Source organism: Equus quagga, chromosome 15 (assembly GCF_021613505.1).
Source record: "Equus quagga isolate Etosha38 chromosome 15, UCLA_HA_Equagga_1.0, whole genome shotgun sequence".
Taxonomy (NCBI): Eukaryota; Metazoa; Chordata; class Mammalia; order Perissodactyla; family Equidae; genus Equus; species Equus quagga.
Window position 1 is genome coordinate 27,780,390 of NC_060281.1, and position 20,845 is coordinate 27,801,234.

Below are 20,845 nucleotides of genomic sequence, written 5' to 3' on the forward strand. Positions count from 1 at the left end.
CTGACAGAATGTTTCACCAGCAGCCCCAGAAGTGTTGGCATCATTTTATATTGGGAAATCCTGAGGGAAAGGCTGTTGCTTCCTGAGGATGGGGACTGACCCCATAACTCAGGAATCTTGCTTTCTGATCACTCAGTCCCACGTTTGCTCAGCATCTGAGCCTTTCGAAGCTCGTTTGCATGAACTGAGCATCGGATGCTGTGGGGCCGTTGGGCCGGATGAGGAAGCTGTTCCCTGGAGGAAGCTGAGACAGGAACCCAGGTCTCAGTCCCCACAGGGGCATTGGGTGTCAGGGCTGGAAGGGCCTGGGGACGACTGAGGCCAGCATTCCCAACATGGGGAACACCCACACCCAAAATGGGTGTCTGCCAGGGGATTTGGGGTGGTTTGCTCCAAATTCTAATAATTAAATATTTATTTTAGTAAGAATTAGAATTTAAAAATTTGACTGCTATGTTAATGTCATGACTTACCGTGGTGATATAAAGCAAGTGTCCTTGTCTATGAATAAATTCATTTAAGTTAAAAAAATGAATCTTTTAAAGAAAACTATCACCAATGTTGATAATCTGCAGTCTGAGCATTTCCTAAGGTGGTACAGCATTTATTGCCCCGCACGCTCCGAGGGCTTCACCTGTATTAACGCATTTAATCCTCGCCACGACCTCGTGAGGCAGGTATTATCAGATGGGGAAACTGAGGCACACAGCGGCTCATCAACCTGTCCAAGAGTTTGCAGCCAGTAGGTGGCAGAGCAGGGACTTGAAACCAGACCCCGTGGCTCTATGCTCTGTTCTATTTGTTGCTTCTCAGCAGTGCTGGTGGCAGATAGGATGACGGAAGTTTGGGCATCCTTATCTGGTCCAATCCCCGTATAGTACAGGGAGGGAAACTGAGGCCCAGAGAGCAGCAGTTCCGTTTAGTGAGCACATACGACATGCCCAGCGCCATGCTGAGTGCTCTCATGCATTCACTAATTTAATCCTCACAACAAATCTGTGAGACAGATGTTTTTATCCTCATTTTATAGCCGGGAAAACCGCAGAGAGGTGAAGAAACTTATCCAAGGTCACACAGCTGCCAAATGGTGGAGCTGGGGCTTCACTGACACCAAAGCCCAGCCTCATTGCCCCTACTCTGCGCTGCCCACTCCCCAAGAGAGGAAACAATGATTTGGCCAAAGTCACGCTGCTGGTGGCAAGGCCTTCATGCCAGCCGCCACGCTGTCCCTCTGACTAAGCATATAGTTACTTGTTACTCCATGGGACACTGCCATGTAAAAGCAGCATGTGATTCACCCCCGCCCTGTGGTTCTCAGCGGGGTAGGTGAGAGAACCATTCCGTTATTTCTCCCCTGACTTCCCCCTGCCTTTCTCCTTCCAAACTCAAGAGAACTCTCATCGCCCTCACAGAACCCTGGGCTGTGAAACCATCCAGTCTAACCTGTTCCTTCCAGATGTGGAAACCGAGGCCTGGAAGGAGCAGGGTGGGCATAGGGGGTGATGTGGGGCTGCTTTGCCTTCCAGAACCGGGTGAACATGACCTACGAGAAGATGTCGCGTGCCCTGCGCCACTACTATAAGCTGAACATCATCAAGAAGGAGCCCGGGCAGAAACTCCTGTTCAGGTGAGCAGACTAGGGGCCAAGGTGCGAAGGGGAAGAGGGGCTGCGGTCGAGTGGGCTGGAAGCCCCCTGCAGCTGGAGGGTGGGGGCTGACTTGCTGCTGGGGCCTCAATTGTAGATTTCTGAAGACACCCGGGAAGATCACCCGGGACAAGGGCAGCCGCCTGGAGCAGCTGGAGAGCCAGGAACAGGACAGGCCGGATTTTAAGGAGGAGATTCGGGCAGTCTCTCCATGAGGGGCACGTGGACTCCGGGCACCCGGCACCGATGGGCAGAGCCTGAGTCTCCCATGGAGGCAGCTGGCTGCAGGGTGGCCCCTCCCTCCTCCCAGGGCAAGTGGGCACTCCCAGCTGAGTTTTGCACTCACGGGATCACAGCTGTTGGCTCGGACCTCGAGGCTGCCTGGGGACCCGGGAGGGCCGAGAACTGGGAGGCCCCACATCCGGGACGTTGGTGGGGGGCATCATTCTTCGGATAGGGCAGCCCTGGGGCTAAGCGGGGCACAGGAAATGAACTGTCTCCCTGCCTTGCCCCTTGGTACCTGCCCAGCTTGGGAGAGGAAGACAGATGCTGAGAGAGCATCCCACCCAACTCCTTCGGTTTACAGAAGGGAGCACTGAGCCTCAGCTTTCCTCATCTGTGAACGGGGCCTGCTCCTGAAAACCCGCCCTCAGGGGGCTGATGCGTGAGATGGAAAAAAGAATTACTGCTTTTCAGCCTCAGTAATAAAAGCAATAATGACTCCTGACACTGAAGGGCTTGCTAGGTGCCAGGCCTTGTGCGAAGGGTCCTACCTAGACTGTCTCTCATTCAGTTCACACACCAGCGCCCGAGGTTTGAAGACAGGGACGCGGGGCAGGGGCTTGCAGAGCCGGACACCTGTCCAGAGCCCAGTGCTGTCGCCTGTTTTCTTTCGGGGCCTCTGAATGTATTGGGCGCTTCTCAACAGAAGCCAGCGCCCCACCCCTCTGTCTTCAGCATCTTTGCTGAAGAGTTCATTTCCCTTGGCCCAACCCACTTGTCCTCAGTGTTCGGTCCTTTGGTGACTCTGTGACTGGGACCCAGTGAAGCTTGCCCCCTGTGCTTCTATACCCGTGTCTGCCATGTGACCTGGGCAGTCGTTCCACCTCTGGAGCCTCAGGTTTCTCATCTGTAAGATGAGGACGCTACTCCTGACCTGACCTCACAGGATTGCCAGGAAATTTCTCTGAGAGGATCTTTGTGAAGTGCTCTGTGAGGAGCACTGAATCCGGGTTAGCTAAGACGACGCTGCAAAGCCAAAGCTGCTCTAAGGCATGACAGTGCCTCTGTCCTATGGGTTCAGCTTCTCCTCTCTGCTCCCCAACCCCCAGTACTGGCTGGGGCCTCTGAGCAGGGGTGGGGAGTGGGAGTGGGGGCGGGTGGGGCATGGGGAGCGAGCTTCTTGGATTTGCATCTTCTTTCTTGGAAGGAGGAAACCACCTTGACCTCTTGCATCCATCCAGCCAGGAAAGCCCCTGTCCTGTGAGCCTGAGCCGGCCCTGAGTCACTCTACAGGAGAAGCTGATAAGGGTCTCGGGCTTTGGGACTCAAAGCTGTGACAGCTCATGAGCTGGGAGACTCCTGGCTTAGTCTTGCCTGAGCTCTCGACACTTCCACCCCAGAAGGGGCCAGGCAGGTGGCCTGGGCAAAAAGCGTCGGTAGGAAAACCCTCGGCCCCTTTCTGCTTCCCAGGGACTGTTCCATCCTTGACTTCACTCGAGGATGAACCCACACCCCATATCTTTTCTCATCATCCCCAACCCAGAACTACAGAATTGGACTGGGAGGGACCATCAAAATCAACTTGTCCAGCCTCTCCTTTTGTAGGTAAGGCAACTGAGGCCAGAGAGGGGGAATGACTTGCCCAGGATCACAAAGCCCAGCTCAGTGTGCTGGCCTCTGACATTGCCATATTTTCTCTCATCTCATATCTTGCTCGTGGGTCCAAGATGTAGAGGTTTAAACAAGAGGATGGAGTTGTAAGTCACTTCTTTCGGTTATGATGTTGGCATTTGCCTGCTGGTGTGTTAATGTTGTCAACTGCTGTGTATCCCAGGGACTGTGTCTTCACCCAGGGCAATGAGTCTCACTCAATGCCGGGACCACTGGAGCCAGGAGTGGGCTGTGGGCTTGGGCAGAGTCCGCCGCCCCAGGTCCCAGACCCTCGGACTCTCCGCTCGGCCTGGGCTGAGGTTTACTCTTTCCCCACCTCCCCAGGCCCATTAGGTGCTGGCTGGGCTGGACACCTGGGTGCCGGGAATGAGGGATTCGCTCAGCCCTTCTTCCACAAGCATTAGTCAGCACCTGCCGTGTTCCTGGCGCCAGGTGAGTCTCTGGGTTTGTATCCATTTTTACACAAGCAGATTCCTGAAAACTGATGGGCCACTGAAAACTACACATGTCAAGGTGAATTTCCTCATAAATAATTTAAAAAGCAGGAAATATATTCTCATGACTTAAAAAAGTAGCCAGCCATGTCTGTCTGTCTTTTTTTTTTTTTTTTTACCAGGTTACATCAAAGTCAACAGTAAATAATTTATGAAAAAATTGAGTCTATTAAGAAATTCATTAATGAACAAATGATCCAAGTCACTGTTTTCATCCAGTCAAGTCATTTACAACATTAAGCCAGGAGCACGGGCTCTCATCTTCTCCATTAGATGGATTCTTGCCAAGAAAATCTTTTTCCTTCACAAGAATGCTCCAGATCTAGCCCTTTCCCCTGGCTTTATTGACACACGATTGACATATAACATTGTGTAAGTTTAAGGTGCACAACGCATAGCATCTTCTTTAATCCTGGTGGCCCTGCCACATTCGGGCTCTTACTGCAGGAAGCCTGGGCTGATGCTGTGATCCATCCTCTTTCTCTTGCAGGGTCCCAGTGGTGACAACTTTTCTTGGCTTCTTCCTCTGGTCCCTCCCAATGATGTTAATTCACATTTTCTCCTCAAGTGTTCTCTCAACTGTTTTATAGGGACAACAGAAAACATATACTTTTATAGAGCGAGGTCTCCATACTCCCAGCTATCCGGCATCTGGTGGTAAAAGCCAAGATGGTGCTGGCTCCGCCTTGTTGAAGGCTGGTGTCAGGTCCCCTCCTCCATGCTGGCTTGGCCACTCATGTGGGACCTGTGAACTGAGCTGCCACTGGGACAGCCCCAAGATTTGGGTGGGGGAGTTTAAAGTGGGTTGCTCTGAAACCAGAATCTGCATATTTCAAAAATATTTTAGGTATGATCTTAATTTTTTAAATTCCAAGGATCCTTGTAGGTTAACTGCTCAGATGGGGTGCGGCACACAAAGGAGTGCAGGGCCCCGCCCTTGAGAAGTCCACACATCTGTGGGGGAAGCAGAAGCAGCTGATGGGCAGACATTGTCGAAGTCCCCAGGGAGAGGTGCAGTGACAGCATGCCCCCTGGGTCAGCTGGGGACAAACTAGCACTGGTGGATTCTGCTTGGGAGTCACCAGAGGGAGTGTCCCTAAGGAGGATCATATTGGCTTCTGCTGTTTCCCCCCTTCCCTTTTGCAGGGGTGCAGTCTGGAGGCACGGCGGGCTGTGGGCCTTCTGCTCTCGAGGGGTCAGGGACAGTGCGGGCTCCGGGGGAGCCAGGAGTGTGGCTGACTGCAGAGGCCAGTGCCCAAGGGAGGACAAAGGTCCCTGAGGTTGGTGCTTGGGACGGCCAGGCTCACTAAGACAGGCAAGGGGCCCAGACCCTCACGAGGGTGAGGAGGGAGCCTTTTGGGAGTCGGAGGGACTGTCTGACCGGCAGAACAGCAGGAGGAAACTCCTAACAGCATCCTCTGCGCACGACCCACTTCTGGGGCAACTGATGCTGTGAGGAGAAGAACGCTATCTGAAGCCGGTCCACGGGGCACCTTCCGTTGTTCACCCACAGACTTTATGGAGCAGCGTGGTCTCAGGCTCTGCGCAGGGGGCTTCACTCACTTCACAGGAGCCTGGCTGGCCTCTGACGCCCAGGTCTGGGCTTGAGATGGACTGTTGATTGAAACGATGCCCTTTGCTCAGAAATGCAGTGAGACCGGAAGGAGAAATGATGAGAGGAGCAGCTGGCTTGGGACGGGGGCTCAGCAGAGGGCAGGCAGCACGGTCCCCTCGGGGCAGCCGAGCCGGGAGCAGAAGTCTGGACTGGGCACCGGAGCCCGTCCCAGTGTCTTAGAAGGAAGCTCAGGCGGGCTGTGCTGGTGTGCTGAGCCCTCAAATGGCTTCAGTTTTTGCTCAAATGAAATGATCTTTAGTTTGGTATTTAAAGTGCGGTAATGCTAATGGATCAAGCTCATCCTGGCTTCTACTGGGGGTTACAAAGGCCTCTGAACGAATAATAAATGACACAATAAGATAAACATAAATGCTAGTATAACAAATGTAATGAAAATATGCACTTTGGTAGACAAAATCTTTCAGAATCTGATGTCCACGGGGCAAAACCTTACAGAGGTTTTTTTTGGTGAGGTGGTGGTTTTTGTTTTTGTGCTTTGGTGGTTTCACGGGGGCTCACTGAAGAACTGAGCAGAATCGGGAAATTTTACCCCTGGGCAAAGACAATGCAAGGTCACTGGTGAATACAAAGAGGAGCAGAATGGACAAAGGCGCCTCCTCCTGCCCTTCCCCAGGCGGCTTCCCAGTTTGTCAGCTCAGGAATCTGGAGTAAAGTTTGGGAGGGATGCGGCCCCTTCCATCCCAGCGACAGGCCTCGGCAACCCCTCGGCCCGTCATAAATCCTCCCTGTAACGGTGGCCTCTCTGAAGCCTGCGGGTGGCCGGCCCAGCGCAGGGGCCCGGCTGAGCTCTCGCAAACTGATGCGCGTCCTGTGCAACGGTTACAGCCTGTGTTCTGGCTTCACTGCCCAGGATTCCGGGGACGCGCGGTTGAGCGCTTCTCTCCACGGAGAGGCCTGCAGTTTAAAGCCGTGTCCACCAGGTGGCGCAAAAGCCCCTTCGTGTTGGTGTTGGGGACGGGCGGCGGCCGACAGGGCCTGTTCTGCGACGCAGCACGCCTGCCTTCTCCCGCTAGGATGTCAGTACAGCTCTCCAACTCAGGCACACTCCGTAAGTAGACACCCAGCCCCTACTTGGACACCTCCAGGGATGGGGAGCTCACCACCTCTGGGGGCAGAGTAAGCAGTAGGAAAGGCAGTAGAGTTGAGGGTACCAAAAAGCCACCTGCCTAGTGATAATGTCACCCTTCCTCTCCCAACCTGCAGGCCACCGGTTTCTGAAATTCCTATGTTCCCAACCTTTTTCTTGGGAAGAACTTACTATCTCCTTTTCTTATCACCTTATCCCTGACTGGTTTATCAAATTTCTGAGCAGAGGCCTGGAAGAGACCTTCCACAGGTCTGGGACACAGGCCAGGGTGTGTCAATAGCCTCTCTACACACCGCCGCCCCCCCCCCCCCCCCCAGCCCCTGATTAGGAACCAAAAGGACTGAAGCTCCTGCAGTTCCCAGTGGCTTTAGCAGAGCCTGTCTTCTGGGCCTGTTTCCACGTCTGTAAATTGAATAACAGCATCCTCTGCCCTGTTTGCCACATTAAGTTGTTGAGAAACTTCAAATGAAATAATGTATTCATTTGTTTAACAAATATTTATTGAGTGCCTACTGTATGCCAGGCACTGTTCTAGACACTGGGGAATACAGCGTAGCCAAGACAGATAGGTAAGCAACAAATACAGCACATGATGTCCAGCGGTGATAAGCGCCATGAAGGAAAATGAAACAGAGTCAAGGGAAGGGCCGACTTTAAAGTGAGCTGCAGAGATGTGAAAAGCACGTGAAAGGAGGAGCAGGTCATCTTTGCCTCCATTGATTGTCCGCCTGTCGTCCGTCTGTCCTCCTTCTGTTTGGCCTGTGGTTCCCACCATGAAAGTCGCACCCAAGATAGACTCTGTTGATAGTGTCTGTCATGTGCAGTCAGATGCCATCTTAATGGGTATGAATAATGTAAACAGGAAGGCTGGGAGGAGAAGACCACCTTGGCCCAGAGCCGTCCCTCTCTATCCTCCTCCTTTGCCCGTGGGCGAGCCACAAGCTAAGACCAATGAGATCGTAAAGTCTCCTGAACAGCCCTCAGGCCCATCTAAACATCCCAGCTCAAGGAACCTCTGTGTATTGTTGAAAGTGCTCTGGCTGGAAAGCCCCGGAGTTCTAAATACGGCTCTTGAAATCCCAGCAATTGGGCAGGAAAGGATTTCCCCTTGGTCATATGTCCACACACGCCAGCCCGTGACGTGCACAGGCTCTCAACTTGTGGCGTGGGACGGGGCTGCACGTCTGATTCTCAGGGAGCAGATGACTGCCGGTGGCTGGACATGGCATGTGGCTTTCCAGAGAGATTCTGAAGCGCCAGACAAAGGCACTTTTCTCCCTACCAGCCCTCACAAGCATCATGATCTGAGCCAGTTTTAGGGATGGGAGAACTGAAGATCTGAGATGTCAAGGGGACCCCAAGGGTCTGGGGTCCTGGCTTTCATCTAGAGCTCCTTCCAAGCTGTGGATCAGACCATGCCAACTCTAGCCCTCCGCCAACTCTAAAGGGATTTGCAATAAAGAATGTTATGTTCTCCTGGCTGAATAGTGGATAATTCACCAACTTGGGTCTTGATGGGCCACAAAAGGAGAAAAGGGCCTTTGACAGCGCAGGAGGTCTGCACTAGAGCTAACCGCAGAAGGTCCTCAAAGAAATGACAGAAACGAAAACTTGGCTCAACCACATCTTTATTTTGAGCAAGATGAAGTGCCTTTCTGATAATACCACTTCATTCATCCGAGTTTACAGTGAGGTAGACATGCCCAGATCAAAATCCAGCTCCTCTTCTAAGGAAGCCAGTCCCGATGATTCTGCTTCCACTGTATTAGTTAAGGAAACTACGGCATTAGTCACAGCTGTAGCGTATACACTGAGCTCTCAGTGGCTTCGCATGGCAGACCTTTGTTTCTCCGTCGCGCAAAGTTTGGTTGGTGGCACGGGGAGGGGATCCTCTCCAGGAAGACGTTTGGGGACCCAGGCTGATGCAGGAGCTGCTGTCTCTTCATGGAGTTTCCTGGAGGGAGTGGACTTCTAGCCCGCAGGTGGGAAAGAGAGGGCATAGAGGATGCGGAGGGTGTTTACGAGCCACACCAAGCGGGAAGGCATCCATGATTTCTGCCCAGAATCCATTGCCAGACTCAGGTATGAGGCATCCCATATATGCCCCTTGTTCCTTCTGAATGACTTTCCACCCTCGTTCACACCACTCTCCACGCTTCTTCATCCTGCTCTGTGGCCATGAGGCTGACCCGGATGGATTGCACCAACAGGCTTCCTTGTCCTCTTCTTCTAGTTGGGTTTGTCAGGGAAGCCACTGGCAAGAGATTGGAGGAGAGTGTGGCTAAGGTATGTATTCCCCCAGTCCCTCCTTTCCAGGTCCCAGAGGTTGGCTATGTTCCTCTACTAAGGGCCACAGTTTCTGTCACTGCCCCCTCCACACAGTCACTCCCTCCAAGTTGTGTCACCGCTCCCCCCACTCGCCCTTTTAGGCTTGAGGTGGTGATAACGCCTCGTGTTGCTGACCCCAGGAAACGGCATCGCCATGGGTGCATTCCTTACATCCAACACCTACCCTTGTAAATGGTCTCGTTATTAAACTCTCCACAATCGTCCGGCATGAGTGTACCCCCTGTCACCTGTCGTGACCCTGAGTGCTATGCACGGGCGCACATAGATGCAGGGGGCTGAGGAGTGGAGTCGCAGCCTGGGCAGCCTGTCCCCACAGAATGGAAGGGACTCTGGCGGACGGCTAGCCCTCTGCCCCATCCACTCTGACGTACGTGCTGTTTGGCCTGTCAGCCTGTGACCTTGCGCAACATCTCTGGACTCCAGTTTCCTCTTCTGTAAAATAAGTGGCTGGGCAAGGAAATCTATTCAACACATGTTCAGCACCCCCTCCAGCTGCAAATAGTGTCTTGGTCGCCCTGACATATTGGGCTCTTTACCTGTGAACTCAAATGCATGTTTCTCTTTCTGCCTCCAAAAAGGAGGTAAGCCTATAATCCATCACCTGCCATCTATCTTCTCCTAATTTCCCCTTATGGGCTGAACTGTGTCCCCCCAGATTCCTGTGTTGAAACCCTAACCCCCAGTACCTCAGAATGTGACTGTATTTGGACACAGGGCCTTAAAGAGGTAAATAAGTTAAAACAAGGCCATCAGAGTGGGCCAATCTGACCGGTGTTTTATAAAAAGAGGAGATCAGGACACAGAGAGACCCCAGGGATGCGTACACACACAGAGGAAAGACCCTGGTAAGGACACAGCGAGAAGCAGTTGCCTGCCAGCCAAGGCGAGAGGCCCCGGGAGAAGCTCGCCCCTGCTGGCGTCTGGGACTTCCAGCCTCCAGAACTGCGCGAAAGTAAATTTCTGCTGTTTAAGCCCCTCAGTGTGTGGTCCTTTGTTACGGCAACCCTAGAAAACGAATGCATGTCCCGTCCTGGGCTCCAGCCCTTGAAGGCTCCTCTGGGTTACGGCTCAGTACTTTGATAAGTTAACCTCTGAGGATGTTTAATGGAGGTGAAGGAGTCCCTTGAATTTCCTGCAGTAACACCTCTATGCGTGAAACATGAACCTTCACAGGACCCGGCCTAACCCCCGGAGAGGCTGGCAGTGGGGGAATGCAGACACCAGCGCAGCACCTCTTGCCATCCTCCTGGTAATAATTGGTTTTGCCTCCGGGAGTGGCTCCCCTCTTACTCCATCGCAGTCTCCTGCTCCTGGCAGTGGGGAGGGCCCTGTAACCCAGGCTGGGCCATTGAGAGAAGCTCATTCCCCTGATTCCAGAGACTGGTCCAGAGATGGCACGTGACACGGGACAGGCCAATCAGAGTCTTTCCCTGGGATTTCTCTAACTTGAGCTGGCAGGGAAGTTATCCCCAGGCTGGTAGTGCCGTGTCCTCTGCTTCAAGGGAACACTAGAGAAGGAGAAAGGTGAGGTGAGGTCCCGCAGGGTCTGGTCTCCGCTTCCAATCCTCAGGATCCCTGAGCTGTCCCCATCCCTGTGGATCTTCCTTCAATTCTTTGATAACCCCAATAACTTTCTAACAAATTTACTTAAGTTGGTACGAATTGGGGTTTCTGTCTTAAGCAATTAACAAAGCTCTGACTGTATTTTGAGGAGAAAGTACAATTTTTAGTCAAAAGATTGTTTGGCACTCTTCAAGTTAGCCCCCAAGCCTGCCATTTCTCTCTATCCCAGGAGGTGAGTTCCCTCTCACTTGTGGTTTTCAAGCAGAGAGGGATGTCTTTTGTCTGGGGTGATTCAGAGGGAATCCCTCAGTGGGGCTCAGGAGGTTTAGTGGGGTGGATTAAATATTCTCAGTAATAATCATAGTCCTTTTGTGTACAATCTCCTCCCGCTAAGGATTAGAGGCCTAGTGCTTGAATATGGTTCTAGTTTTCTCTCAAACCCATAGATCAAGAGTTTGTGAGCCTCAATGTAATATACTCTACGAATTTAATGAAAGACAAGACCCACATGGTCATCTCAATAGACACAGAAAAAGTATTTGGCAAAATCCAAATGCTTTCATGATAAAAATACTCAACAAACTAAGACTGGAAGAGAATTTCCTCAACCTGACAAAGGCCGTCTATGAAAACTCCACTGCTACCATCATACTTCATAGTGAAAGACTAGCTGCCTTCCCCTGATATCAGGAGGTTCTACCCAGGGCAACTGGGCGAGAAAAAAAATAAAAGGCATCCATATTGGAAAAGAAGAAGTAAAACTATCTTTGTTCACAGATGATATGATAATATATATATATAAATAAATCCTTGGGAATCAACAAAAATCTATTAGAACTAATAAATGAGTCCAGCAAGGTTGCAGGATATAAGATCAATCTACAAAAGTCAATTGTATTTCTATACACTGAAAAGGAACAATTTGAAAATGAAATTTAAAAACAATTCTATTTACAATAACATCAAAAAGAATAAAATACTTAGAAATAAACTTAAAGTGCAAGACATATACTCTGAAAACTACAAAGCATTGATGAGAGAATGAAAGACCTAAATAAATGGGCAGACGCCCCTGTTAGTGTGCTAGAAGACTTACCCATCCAAACCGATCTCAGAACCAGTGCAATCCCTATAAAAATTCCAACCACTTTTTTTTTTTTTTGCAGAAATGGACAAAGAGATCCTAAAACTCATATGGAATTGCAAGCACCCTTGAATACCCAAAACAATACCGAAAAAAAAGTAAAGTTGGAAAACCCACAATTCCCACTTTCAAAACTTACTACAAAGGTACAGTAATCAAAACAGTGCGTTACTGGCATAAGGATAGATGTATAGATCAATGAAAGAGAGTTTAGAGTCTTGATATAAACCCATATACTTATGGCATTTGATTTTCAACAAGGGTGCCAAGACTGTTCAATGGGAAAAGGATAGTTTCTTCAACAAACGGTGTTGGCAACTGGGTATCCGCATGCAAAAGAATGAAATTATATCCTTACCTCACACTGTATACAAAATTAACTCAAAATGTATCAAAGATATAAATGCAGGGACTAAACTATAAAACTCTTAGAAGAAAACACAAGAATAAATCTTCATGACCTTGGGTTAGGCAATAGTTTCTTAAACATGAACAGTCAAAGCATAAGCAATAAAAGCAAAAATAGAGAAACCGGACTTCACCAAAATTAAAATGCTTCAAAGGACACCATCAGGAAACTGAAAACACAACCTATAGAATTGGAGAAAATGTCTCCAAACCATGTATCTGACAAGGGATTTGTATCCAGCTTATATAAAGAACTCTTACAATCCAACAATAAAAGATGAATAATCCAATTAAAAAATGGGCAAAGGACTTGAATAGACATTTCTCCAAAAAAGATATACAAATGGCCAATAAGCACGTAAAAAGATGTTCAACATCATTAGTCATTAGGGGAATGCGGAGCACACTCTTTTTTTGTTTGTTTGTTTGAGGAAGTTTAGCCCTGAGCTAACATCTGCTGCCAATCCTCCTCTTTTTGCTGAGGAAGACTGGCCCTGAGCTAACAGCTGTTTCCATCTTTCTCTGCTTTATGTGTGAGATGCCTACCACAGCATGGTTTGCCGAGCAGTGCCATGTCCACACCTGAGATCCGAACGGGCGAACCCTGGGCTGCTGAATCGGAATGCACGAACTTAACTGCTGTGCCACCCGGGCCAGCCCCAGGAATGCAGATCAAACCACAATGAGGTACTACTTCACACCTACTAGGATGGCTTTAATAAAAAAGATAGACAATAGCAAGTGCTGAAGAGGCTGTGGAGAAGTTGGAACCCTCATATGTTGCTGGCATGAATGTAAAATGGTGCAGCTGCTGTGGAAAACAGTTGAGCAATTTCTCAAAAAGCTAAAATAGATTTACCATATAACCCAGCAATCCCGTCCCTAAGTATATACCCAAGAAAGTTGAAAATGTATGTCCACACAAAAATTTGTACACAAATATTCATAGCAGCGTTATTCATAATAGCCAAAGGTAAAACAACCCAATTGTCCATCAACTGATGAATGGATAAACAAAATGTGATATATCCATACAATGGAATATTATATGGCCATAAGAAGGAATAAAGTTTTGATACATGCTATAACATGGATTGAACCTTGAAAACATTATGCTAAGTGAAAGAAGCCAAACACAAAGCCCACATATTTATGATTCCGTTTATATGAAATTCCCAGAATAGGAAAATTCTTAGAAACAGATAGTAGGTTAGTGGTCGCCAGGGGCTGGAGGGAGAAGAGAATGGGGAGTGACCACTCATGGGTATGGGATTTCTTTTCAGAGTGACGAAAATGTTCTGGAATTAGGTAGTGGTGATGCACAACTCTGTGAATATACTAAAACCCATTGAATTGTACACTTTAAAAGAGTGAACTTTATGGCATGTGAATTAGATCTCAGTAAAGGTGTAAATAAAGATAAAAGCAGTTTATGAGCCAACAGAGCCTCTGAGTGGAGTGGCAGCTTCCCCAAAGAAGGCAGCAGGTCGGGGGTTCTTTGCTAGGCTGGGAAGACTGGGACGCAGCGTAAGGGGTAAAATCCAGCCTTTGATCCTGACGGTTGTGGGTTTGAATCCCGCTTCCACCTCTTCTGAGCTGTGGAATGTTGGGAAATTGACTCTGAGCCTCTCATCTAGAAAACGAAAATAATCCCTACTTTTAGTGTTCTTATGAGAACTAACTGCTTGGTAGCCCAGCGTATTCAATAAATGATACCTATTTTTATTATTGTTTTCTCTTGGACACAGAGGAAAGAGGTCTCTGGGAGGAAACCCTAGCCTTGGGTGAAAGGTGGGAAGAGGACGCCCAGCTTAAGAAGTAGACAAATAGGTTCTAGGTTCTAGTTTGGGTCAGAGGGACATGGAGGACCCTCTCTAGGCATGGGGGAGATGGTTAGTGTGGGTCCTGGGAGGGTGACTGGAGAAAGAATACAGTTACTCAGCCTCCCACCGGTGTCGCCAGGTCTGTGGGTTAGAACTAGGAGACAAAACAGGAAAGTTATTATTATCACATTCTGTCCCACGACTCTCCTCCCTGCCTCTTGGGAAGGGGCTGGGGATGCTGTGCAGTCTCACGTCAGAAATTCAGTGTGAGCACAAGATCAGCCCAGGCTCCCTCGGCAGAGCCGGGAATTCTGCATTCAAATGACCGGCAGCCGCTGGCCGAGTAGGACCAACATCTCAGTGGGGCTGAATATTTTCTTCTCGTCAACATTTGATTCTTGTGGAGTAACAGAGGATCTTTATTCCATTCTTTGTGCCATTTTTGTACTTTTCAAATTTTCTACAGGGACGAGGTATCTGACTAATGTGCTATTAGGAAAATCGTAATGAGTGTGATTCACGACTGCGTTGCCCTTTGTCTGGGCTTCTCTTCCTCGTGTCTCGAATGGCTCAGCCAAGATAAGTGTTTGTGAGCTGTACCAGGCAGGGTCCGGTTGGAATAAACAGAAACTTAGCCAGCTAATTTTAACAGGAAAAGAATCAGGGCTGACAAAGTTGTTGGAAGGATTGGAGGAGTGGGTCTCAGGTGGGACCTCCAGAAATGTTTGGGAACACCAGCACCACTGTGATCCTGACAGCAGGGGGCCACCCTTGGCCCCTAAAGGGGTGCCCGCATGCTTAAACACTGCTGAAACATACATAGCCTCTCTTGACCTTGCTTGTCCCAGTGGAAACTGGATCCACAGAACCAGATGCCCCCATCTCACGTACTCTTCCCAAATCTTGGGCCAGGGCATCTAAGTGTCAGATCCAAATTCAAATCTGAGGCTCTAGTCGCAAAGGAGCCTGGGAAGTGTGCTTCTCAGTTTTTCAGCCTGTGAGGTGTAAGAAGGAATCCTCTGGTTGGGATGGACGTGAATGGGGTCAATCCCTCAGGACCAGCCTGCTTCTATCAAGATTTTAACATTTGATTTGGCTCAGTACTTACTCGAGGTAAACAATGGATGATCCTTTTTGTGTGTGTCTGTATAAAATTTATATTTGCAGAGTGATATAACTTTTTTCCCATCTATGGAGTCTATAAATTTCCTCCGAGCCCCGTCTGTGAACACAAGCCCTGGAAACCTGGTGCAGTGGTTTTCTTGGAGGAGCCCTCAAATCTGACTCCAAGCGCTTTGCATCCGGGTGATGCTAAAATGAATAATCGCTTTCTCTGCAGGATGTGAGAAACTCCTCTGCGTTATAGGAAACTGGAGCTCCCAAGTATTCTCTTGAGCGTAATGAGCACTTCCTGGAGGAAACAATATAACTTGATAAGTTGAGTGTTTTTTCAACAAACAACCAGCTGCTCATGAAGAAACTCGGAGGCCAAGAAGCGTTCGAGAAGATGCATCACTTCACTATTAAATGAAGGCAAATTAAAACGAGAGTGGCTCATCTGATCCAGCAACGCACAGGCTCAGTAGTGTCCACGGTGGTGTGAGCTGGAAGAAGCTGCCACACTCAGAGACCACCACTGGAGGTGGAAGGAGGTGTAAAGTTTTGAAGGGGATTTGTCAGGGCCTACCAAAAAATGTAAATGTGTCTCCCTTGTGACCCAGCCATTCTACTGCTGAGAACGCACCTTTCAGGAATGTTCTCACGGACACACAAAAATATATTTATAGAGGTATTCTCTGAAGCACTGGGTTATCAAAATAAAAACTTGGGAAAATTCCAAATGACCAGCAATGGGGTTTGGATAAAGAAATCCAAGGGAATACTGTGCAGCTAACATCAGTACTGAAAAGTAGTTCTGAAGGTACTGACGTGGAGCAGACACGTGGGCACTCCTGCGGGTAAAGGGCTGGGGGCTCTTGGCCATTTGCCGGATGGTGATGCTACCCTTGTCTGTGCACACTTGGAACTGGTAAACCGTGACTCAGAGAGCATGGCACGGCAAGGTCTGCTTTGTTCTATAAGGTAGTTTATAAAATTATATCATGGAATTAGACTGAAAGCATGGAATATTCTCTCATCTTCGTGTCTTCCATTAAATCATGAGAATTTTACTTGCCTCTCAGTGCCCCGAGTGAGAAAGGAAAAGTTGAACTTGGATGTCCTAATTGTCAACCATATTGGGTTTGAGAGGGTTACCTCGGGGAGGAAGGCAGTGACCTAGCCGTGGACAAGCTGATTTGGGTCTATCTCCTTGCCCCCCCCACCCCCACTCCTGCCTAAGTTGAGGTGGGAGCGGGGGCTGCCAGTTCTACTCCAACTTTGGAAGCTCCCAAGGAGAAAGGTCATCAGCAGGAGGCTGCAAAGCCAGTAAAATGCAACTTTCTTAATGTCACTTTGGGGGGAAATACAGGGACATTACTGAGCACCTCTCTTGCTTATTGACTGTCTCTTGGAGTTCTAAACCCTCTCACTCACTAAGTCAAAAAAAGAAACTAGTAGGGGCCGGCCCTGTGGTGCAGTAGTTAAGTTCACACACTCTGCTTCGGCAGCCTGGGGTTCACCGGTTTGGATCCCTGGTGCAGACCTACGCACCACTTGGCAAGCCATGCTGTGGCAGGCGTCTCACATATAAAGTAGAGGAAGATGGGCACGGAAGGTAGATCAGGGCCAGTCTTCCTCAGCAAAAAGAGGAGGATTGGCGGCAGATGTTAGCTCAGGGCTAATCGTTCCCCCCCCTCCCCCCGAAAAAAAAGAAAAGAAAAGAAACTTTTTGAGGCTTGCAAGGGAGAAGGGAGTCTTGCTTACTCTTTGGCCAAAAACTCCCTGAAGACCGTGTTTATAGTGGAACCACCACGACAGGAACGTAAACCAAAAAGAAGGAAAAAGAGCGAGCTGTGGAACAGTGTGTATTGAATGCGCCCATCCGTGGAAAAGAAAAAAAATGATGCAATGTTATTTTCTATAAAAAGGATCCCAGAAGAGCTTATTCAAAACAGTGGCTATCTCCACGGTGTGGGGTGTTGTGAAGTCTCTGGTGTCTTAAGTTACACACAGACATCATTGTTGCAGGGTACCAGCTCTGCTGCCAGCAAAGTTGGCCAGCAGGCTTGCCTGCCCGTCAATAGGCTCTTGTTTGGATAAGATAAGCCCTTCAGAGTCCGCCTGGACAGCGCCTGTGGAGTGATCTTACTTATCTTCTCAGAGGACAGTCACTCACTCCTGCGAAGGCCTGCCTTTTCCCTGAAACACGGCTCCTTCCAGCTCGGGCCTTGTGCCAGCTGATCACATTCCCCGGGGAATTTCTGAACGGTCCGAAGAGCCTGGCCCTCCAATGTCACCTTGTGGGCAGTGTCTGCAGGCGGAAACCCGGTCTTCCCCTGGACTTACAGGGAAGCTTGAGGCTGACGAAGCATGAAAGGGACTAAGGGCAGAAAAAGCTGAGTCAGGCTGTGGGGATCAACCCCAGCCTGACTTCAGTTTCCTCGATACTGGTTTTCAGTTTTTTATTTCAAGATTAATTATGTTCTCTTTTATTCATTTTATTTGCTTATTTTTTAGGGCCATGCAGGGAACACTTTGGAAGTGACAGGACAGCCCTGTCATCTGCGTGGCTTGCACCCTTTTGCTGGACAATCCGATGGATCAAAGAAGAGTGCTCCTGAGTGCTCCCTCCACAGGAAGGGGACTATTCCAGGGGGTTCCTGACTCAGAGGAAATGGGCAGCCGAGCCATGAGCCTGGATTAGGGTCAGCTGGGTCGGGGCACCAGGACCTGGAGAGTGACCAAGTGTGAAAGACAGCGTGTGAGTTTCCCGTAGCTACCGTAACAAATTACCGCAAACCTGAGGGGTGGAAACAACAGAAATTTATTCTTTCCCAGGAGACCAGAGGTCCAAAATCAAGGTTTCAGCAGGGTTGATTCTCTCTGGAAGCCTGAGGGAGAGTCCACTCCGTGCCCATCTCCCAGATCCTCTGCATTCCTTGGTCTGCAGATGCATCGCTCCAGTCTCTGCCTCCATCTTTACATGGCCGTCTTCCCTCCGTGTGCCTCTGTGAGTCTCAAGTCTCCCTCTGCCTTTCTCTTTTAAGGATTTCTGTCGTTGGATTTAGGGCCCACTCTAAATCCAGGATGATCTCATCTTGAGGTCCTTAACTCAGTTACAGCTGCAAAGACTTTTTCCGAAGAAGGTCACATTGACAGGTTCTGGGGGTTGGACTCAGACACATCCTTCGGGGGGTCATTATTCAATCCTCTATAGTTAGGGATCCAGAGGGACAGTCGCTGCTCTCTTTGCCCTTGAGGCTGCTGCAATTTGTCATGGCATGTTGCAAATCTTTCTTTGCCTAATAATTTGAGTAACCTCATATCTGTAATAGAGGTCCCAGCTCCCGGAGCCTAAATTGCATCCTTCTGGCTCAGACCTGGCTGGAAAGGGGGCATAATGGGGCCCATTCAATGGAGGGAGAAATAGACGGGGACTTTGGGGCAGGTGCTCAGGTCCTGAGGAGGAAGGGCCTTCTAGATGCCTACCTCCTCCCCTCTGCTTGTGGTCACTCCCAGGCCTTGTGCTGGTGGGGACCTCCCCCAACCCTCCAGGTAAGATGGCTTGATTTCGGTTTGTTCTGTGTCTGGAGAGCTGGAGCCACTGCTGGGCATTCTCTTTGGGAGAGAGGTCATGATGGAGCAGGCCTGGCAGCTTGAGTTTCTCTGTGAAACTGAGACCCAGGGCGTGTTCGAGTGAACAGGAAGGAAGCTTTCCACGGGGCACAGCGAACTGGGAGCTGTCGCTGGGGGAGATACTCCAGGAATCCTCCCCTCAAGCGCCCTTTGCCAAAAAAGGGGCTAGCCATTTCTATAATTCACCTGGTGAATAAGGGAAATACTCAACCAATTTTCAAAAATGGAGTATCTAAACAATACATACATATATATATATATATATATATATATGTATTTTTTTTTCTTTTGGTAGGGAAAGATTCACCCTGAGCTAACATCTGTTGCCAATCTTCCTTTTTTTTTTGTTCCCCTCCGCAAAGCCCCAGTGCATGGTTGTCTATCCCAGTTCTAAGTGGTTCTAGTTCTTCTATGTGGGCCGCCAACACAGCATGGCAGCTGACAGACGGGTGGTGTGGTTCTGTGACCAGGAAGCTAACCCTGGCCACCAAAGCGGTGAGAGTGCCAAACTTTAACCACAGGGCTACCAGGGCTGGCTCTAAACAATACATATTTACTATAGAAAAGTTGGAACATTTGGCAAAGAATAAAAAAGCAAAATAAATAAAAATCACCTATGATGCCACTCCAAATGAAATTCATTTAAAATATTTAGGTGATTATATTTCCACTTTTAAAAATGTGTATGTTTTAATGTCATTTGGATTATTCTGCATATGTAATTTTATGTCCTGACTTTTCTACTTAATGTTATGTCGTAACGTATATGCCAGATTACATTACATGAGATGTACATGAGATGTGGTTGTCCATTAACAATGAAGTTAAACATTTCTTGTGTTTATGGGTTACTTTAAAATTTGTACTTATGGGGCTGGCCCCGTGGCCGAGTGGTTAAGTTCGCGCGCTCCGCTGCAGGCGGCCTAGTGTTTCGTTGGTTTGAATCCTGGGTGCGGACATGGCATTGCTCATCAGACCACGCTGAGGCAGCGTCCCACACGCCACAACCAGAAGGACCCACAACGAAGAATATACAACTATGTACTGGGGGGCTTTGGGGAGAAAAAGGAAAAAATAAAATCTTTAAAAAAAAAAAATTGTACTTACTTTTGCTTTTATTTATTTTGTATCCTTTATAAAATAAAAAGAGTAATCCTTTGACTATGTTATTTGTTGCAAATGATTTTTCTTAGTTTGATTGTTCGCCTTTTAATCCTTTAGGATGTTTTTGATACGCAGAAGTGTATCATTTTGGCTTAGTCCAGTCGATCATTCTTTTCTTATGTGACTATTCTCATTATTGTTGTTTGTACAAAGTCCTTCACCCAAATTTAGTTCTCTATTTTTTCAGTTTTTTAAGATGGCATTATTTTTACATGTAATGCTTTTAATCCATCTGGAAAGAATTTTTGGGTAAAGTGTAAAGTGCAGATCTAAATGGATCCTTTTTGACCTTCCTGTCAATTTCTCAAACCTCGTTTGTTGCATCATCCACCTCTTCTTGTTGGTTGGTGAATTTCTTGTCCATGAAATTCCTATTTTACTTGGAATGGTTTCAGAGCTATCTATTTTTTCCCCATTAATTTGCCCACTAACTATTGTTGTTTTACTTTTTTAGCTTTATAATACGTTTAATACCTGGCAGAGAAAATGTCCTTTCCTCATGCCAATTATTTATCTTTCCCCAAAATTTTACAGTAATCTTACCCGTTAATTTTCCAGGTGAAATATAGCCGGGGAAATTTTGTCAGTTTCTAAACTCTAATTCTGTCAAACATTCTTTAGAATTTTAATTCAAAGTGTGGCGAACTGTGAATTCACCTGCAGAGAACTGAAATTTTTTTTCTATAACTTTGCTGAGATCATAATGGTTTATAACATTGTGTAATTTTGGATGTACATTATTATTTATCAATTTCTGAATAGACCTCATCGTGCTCACCGCCAGTAGTCTAATTTTTGTCTGTCACCGTACATATGTGCCCCTTTACCCCTTTTGCCCATCCCCCAGCCCCTTTCCCTTCTGGTAACCACTACTCTGTTCTCTTTATCCATGTATTTGTTAT

The 20,845-nt window shown here is 48.3% G+C and overlaps 1 protein-coding gene across 4 annotated transcripts in view; it reads left to right on the plus strand.

Moving 5' to 3' along the window:
* The window catches only part of ETV7 (ETS variant transcription factor 7), a 35,302-nt gene extending 17,630 nt beyond the window's left edge, over positions 1-17,672 (plus strand). For 3 of the 4 annotated variants that reach the window (XM_046638935.1, XM_046638937.1, XM_046638936.1), the window contains 2 exons: positions 1,527-1,627; positions 1,743-2,939. In XM_046638935.1, the coding sequence (XP_046494891.1) occupies positions 1,527-1,627; positions 1,743-1,860 (219 nt within the window). In that variant the 3' untranslated portion in view covers positions 1,861-2,939. Of the gene's footprint in view, positions 1-1,526; positions 1,628-1,742; positions 2,940-3,862; positions 3,971-17,660 lie in introns of those variants that run through there. The other variant, XR_006885201.1, reaches the window with a different exon arrangement.
* The last annotated feature ends 3,173 nt before the right edge of the window (positions 17,673-20,845 follow it).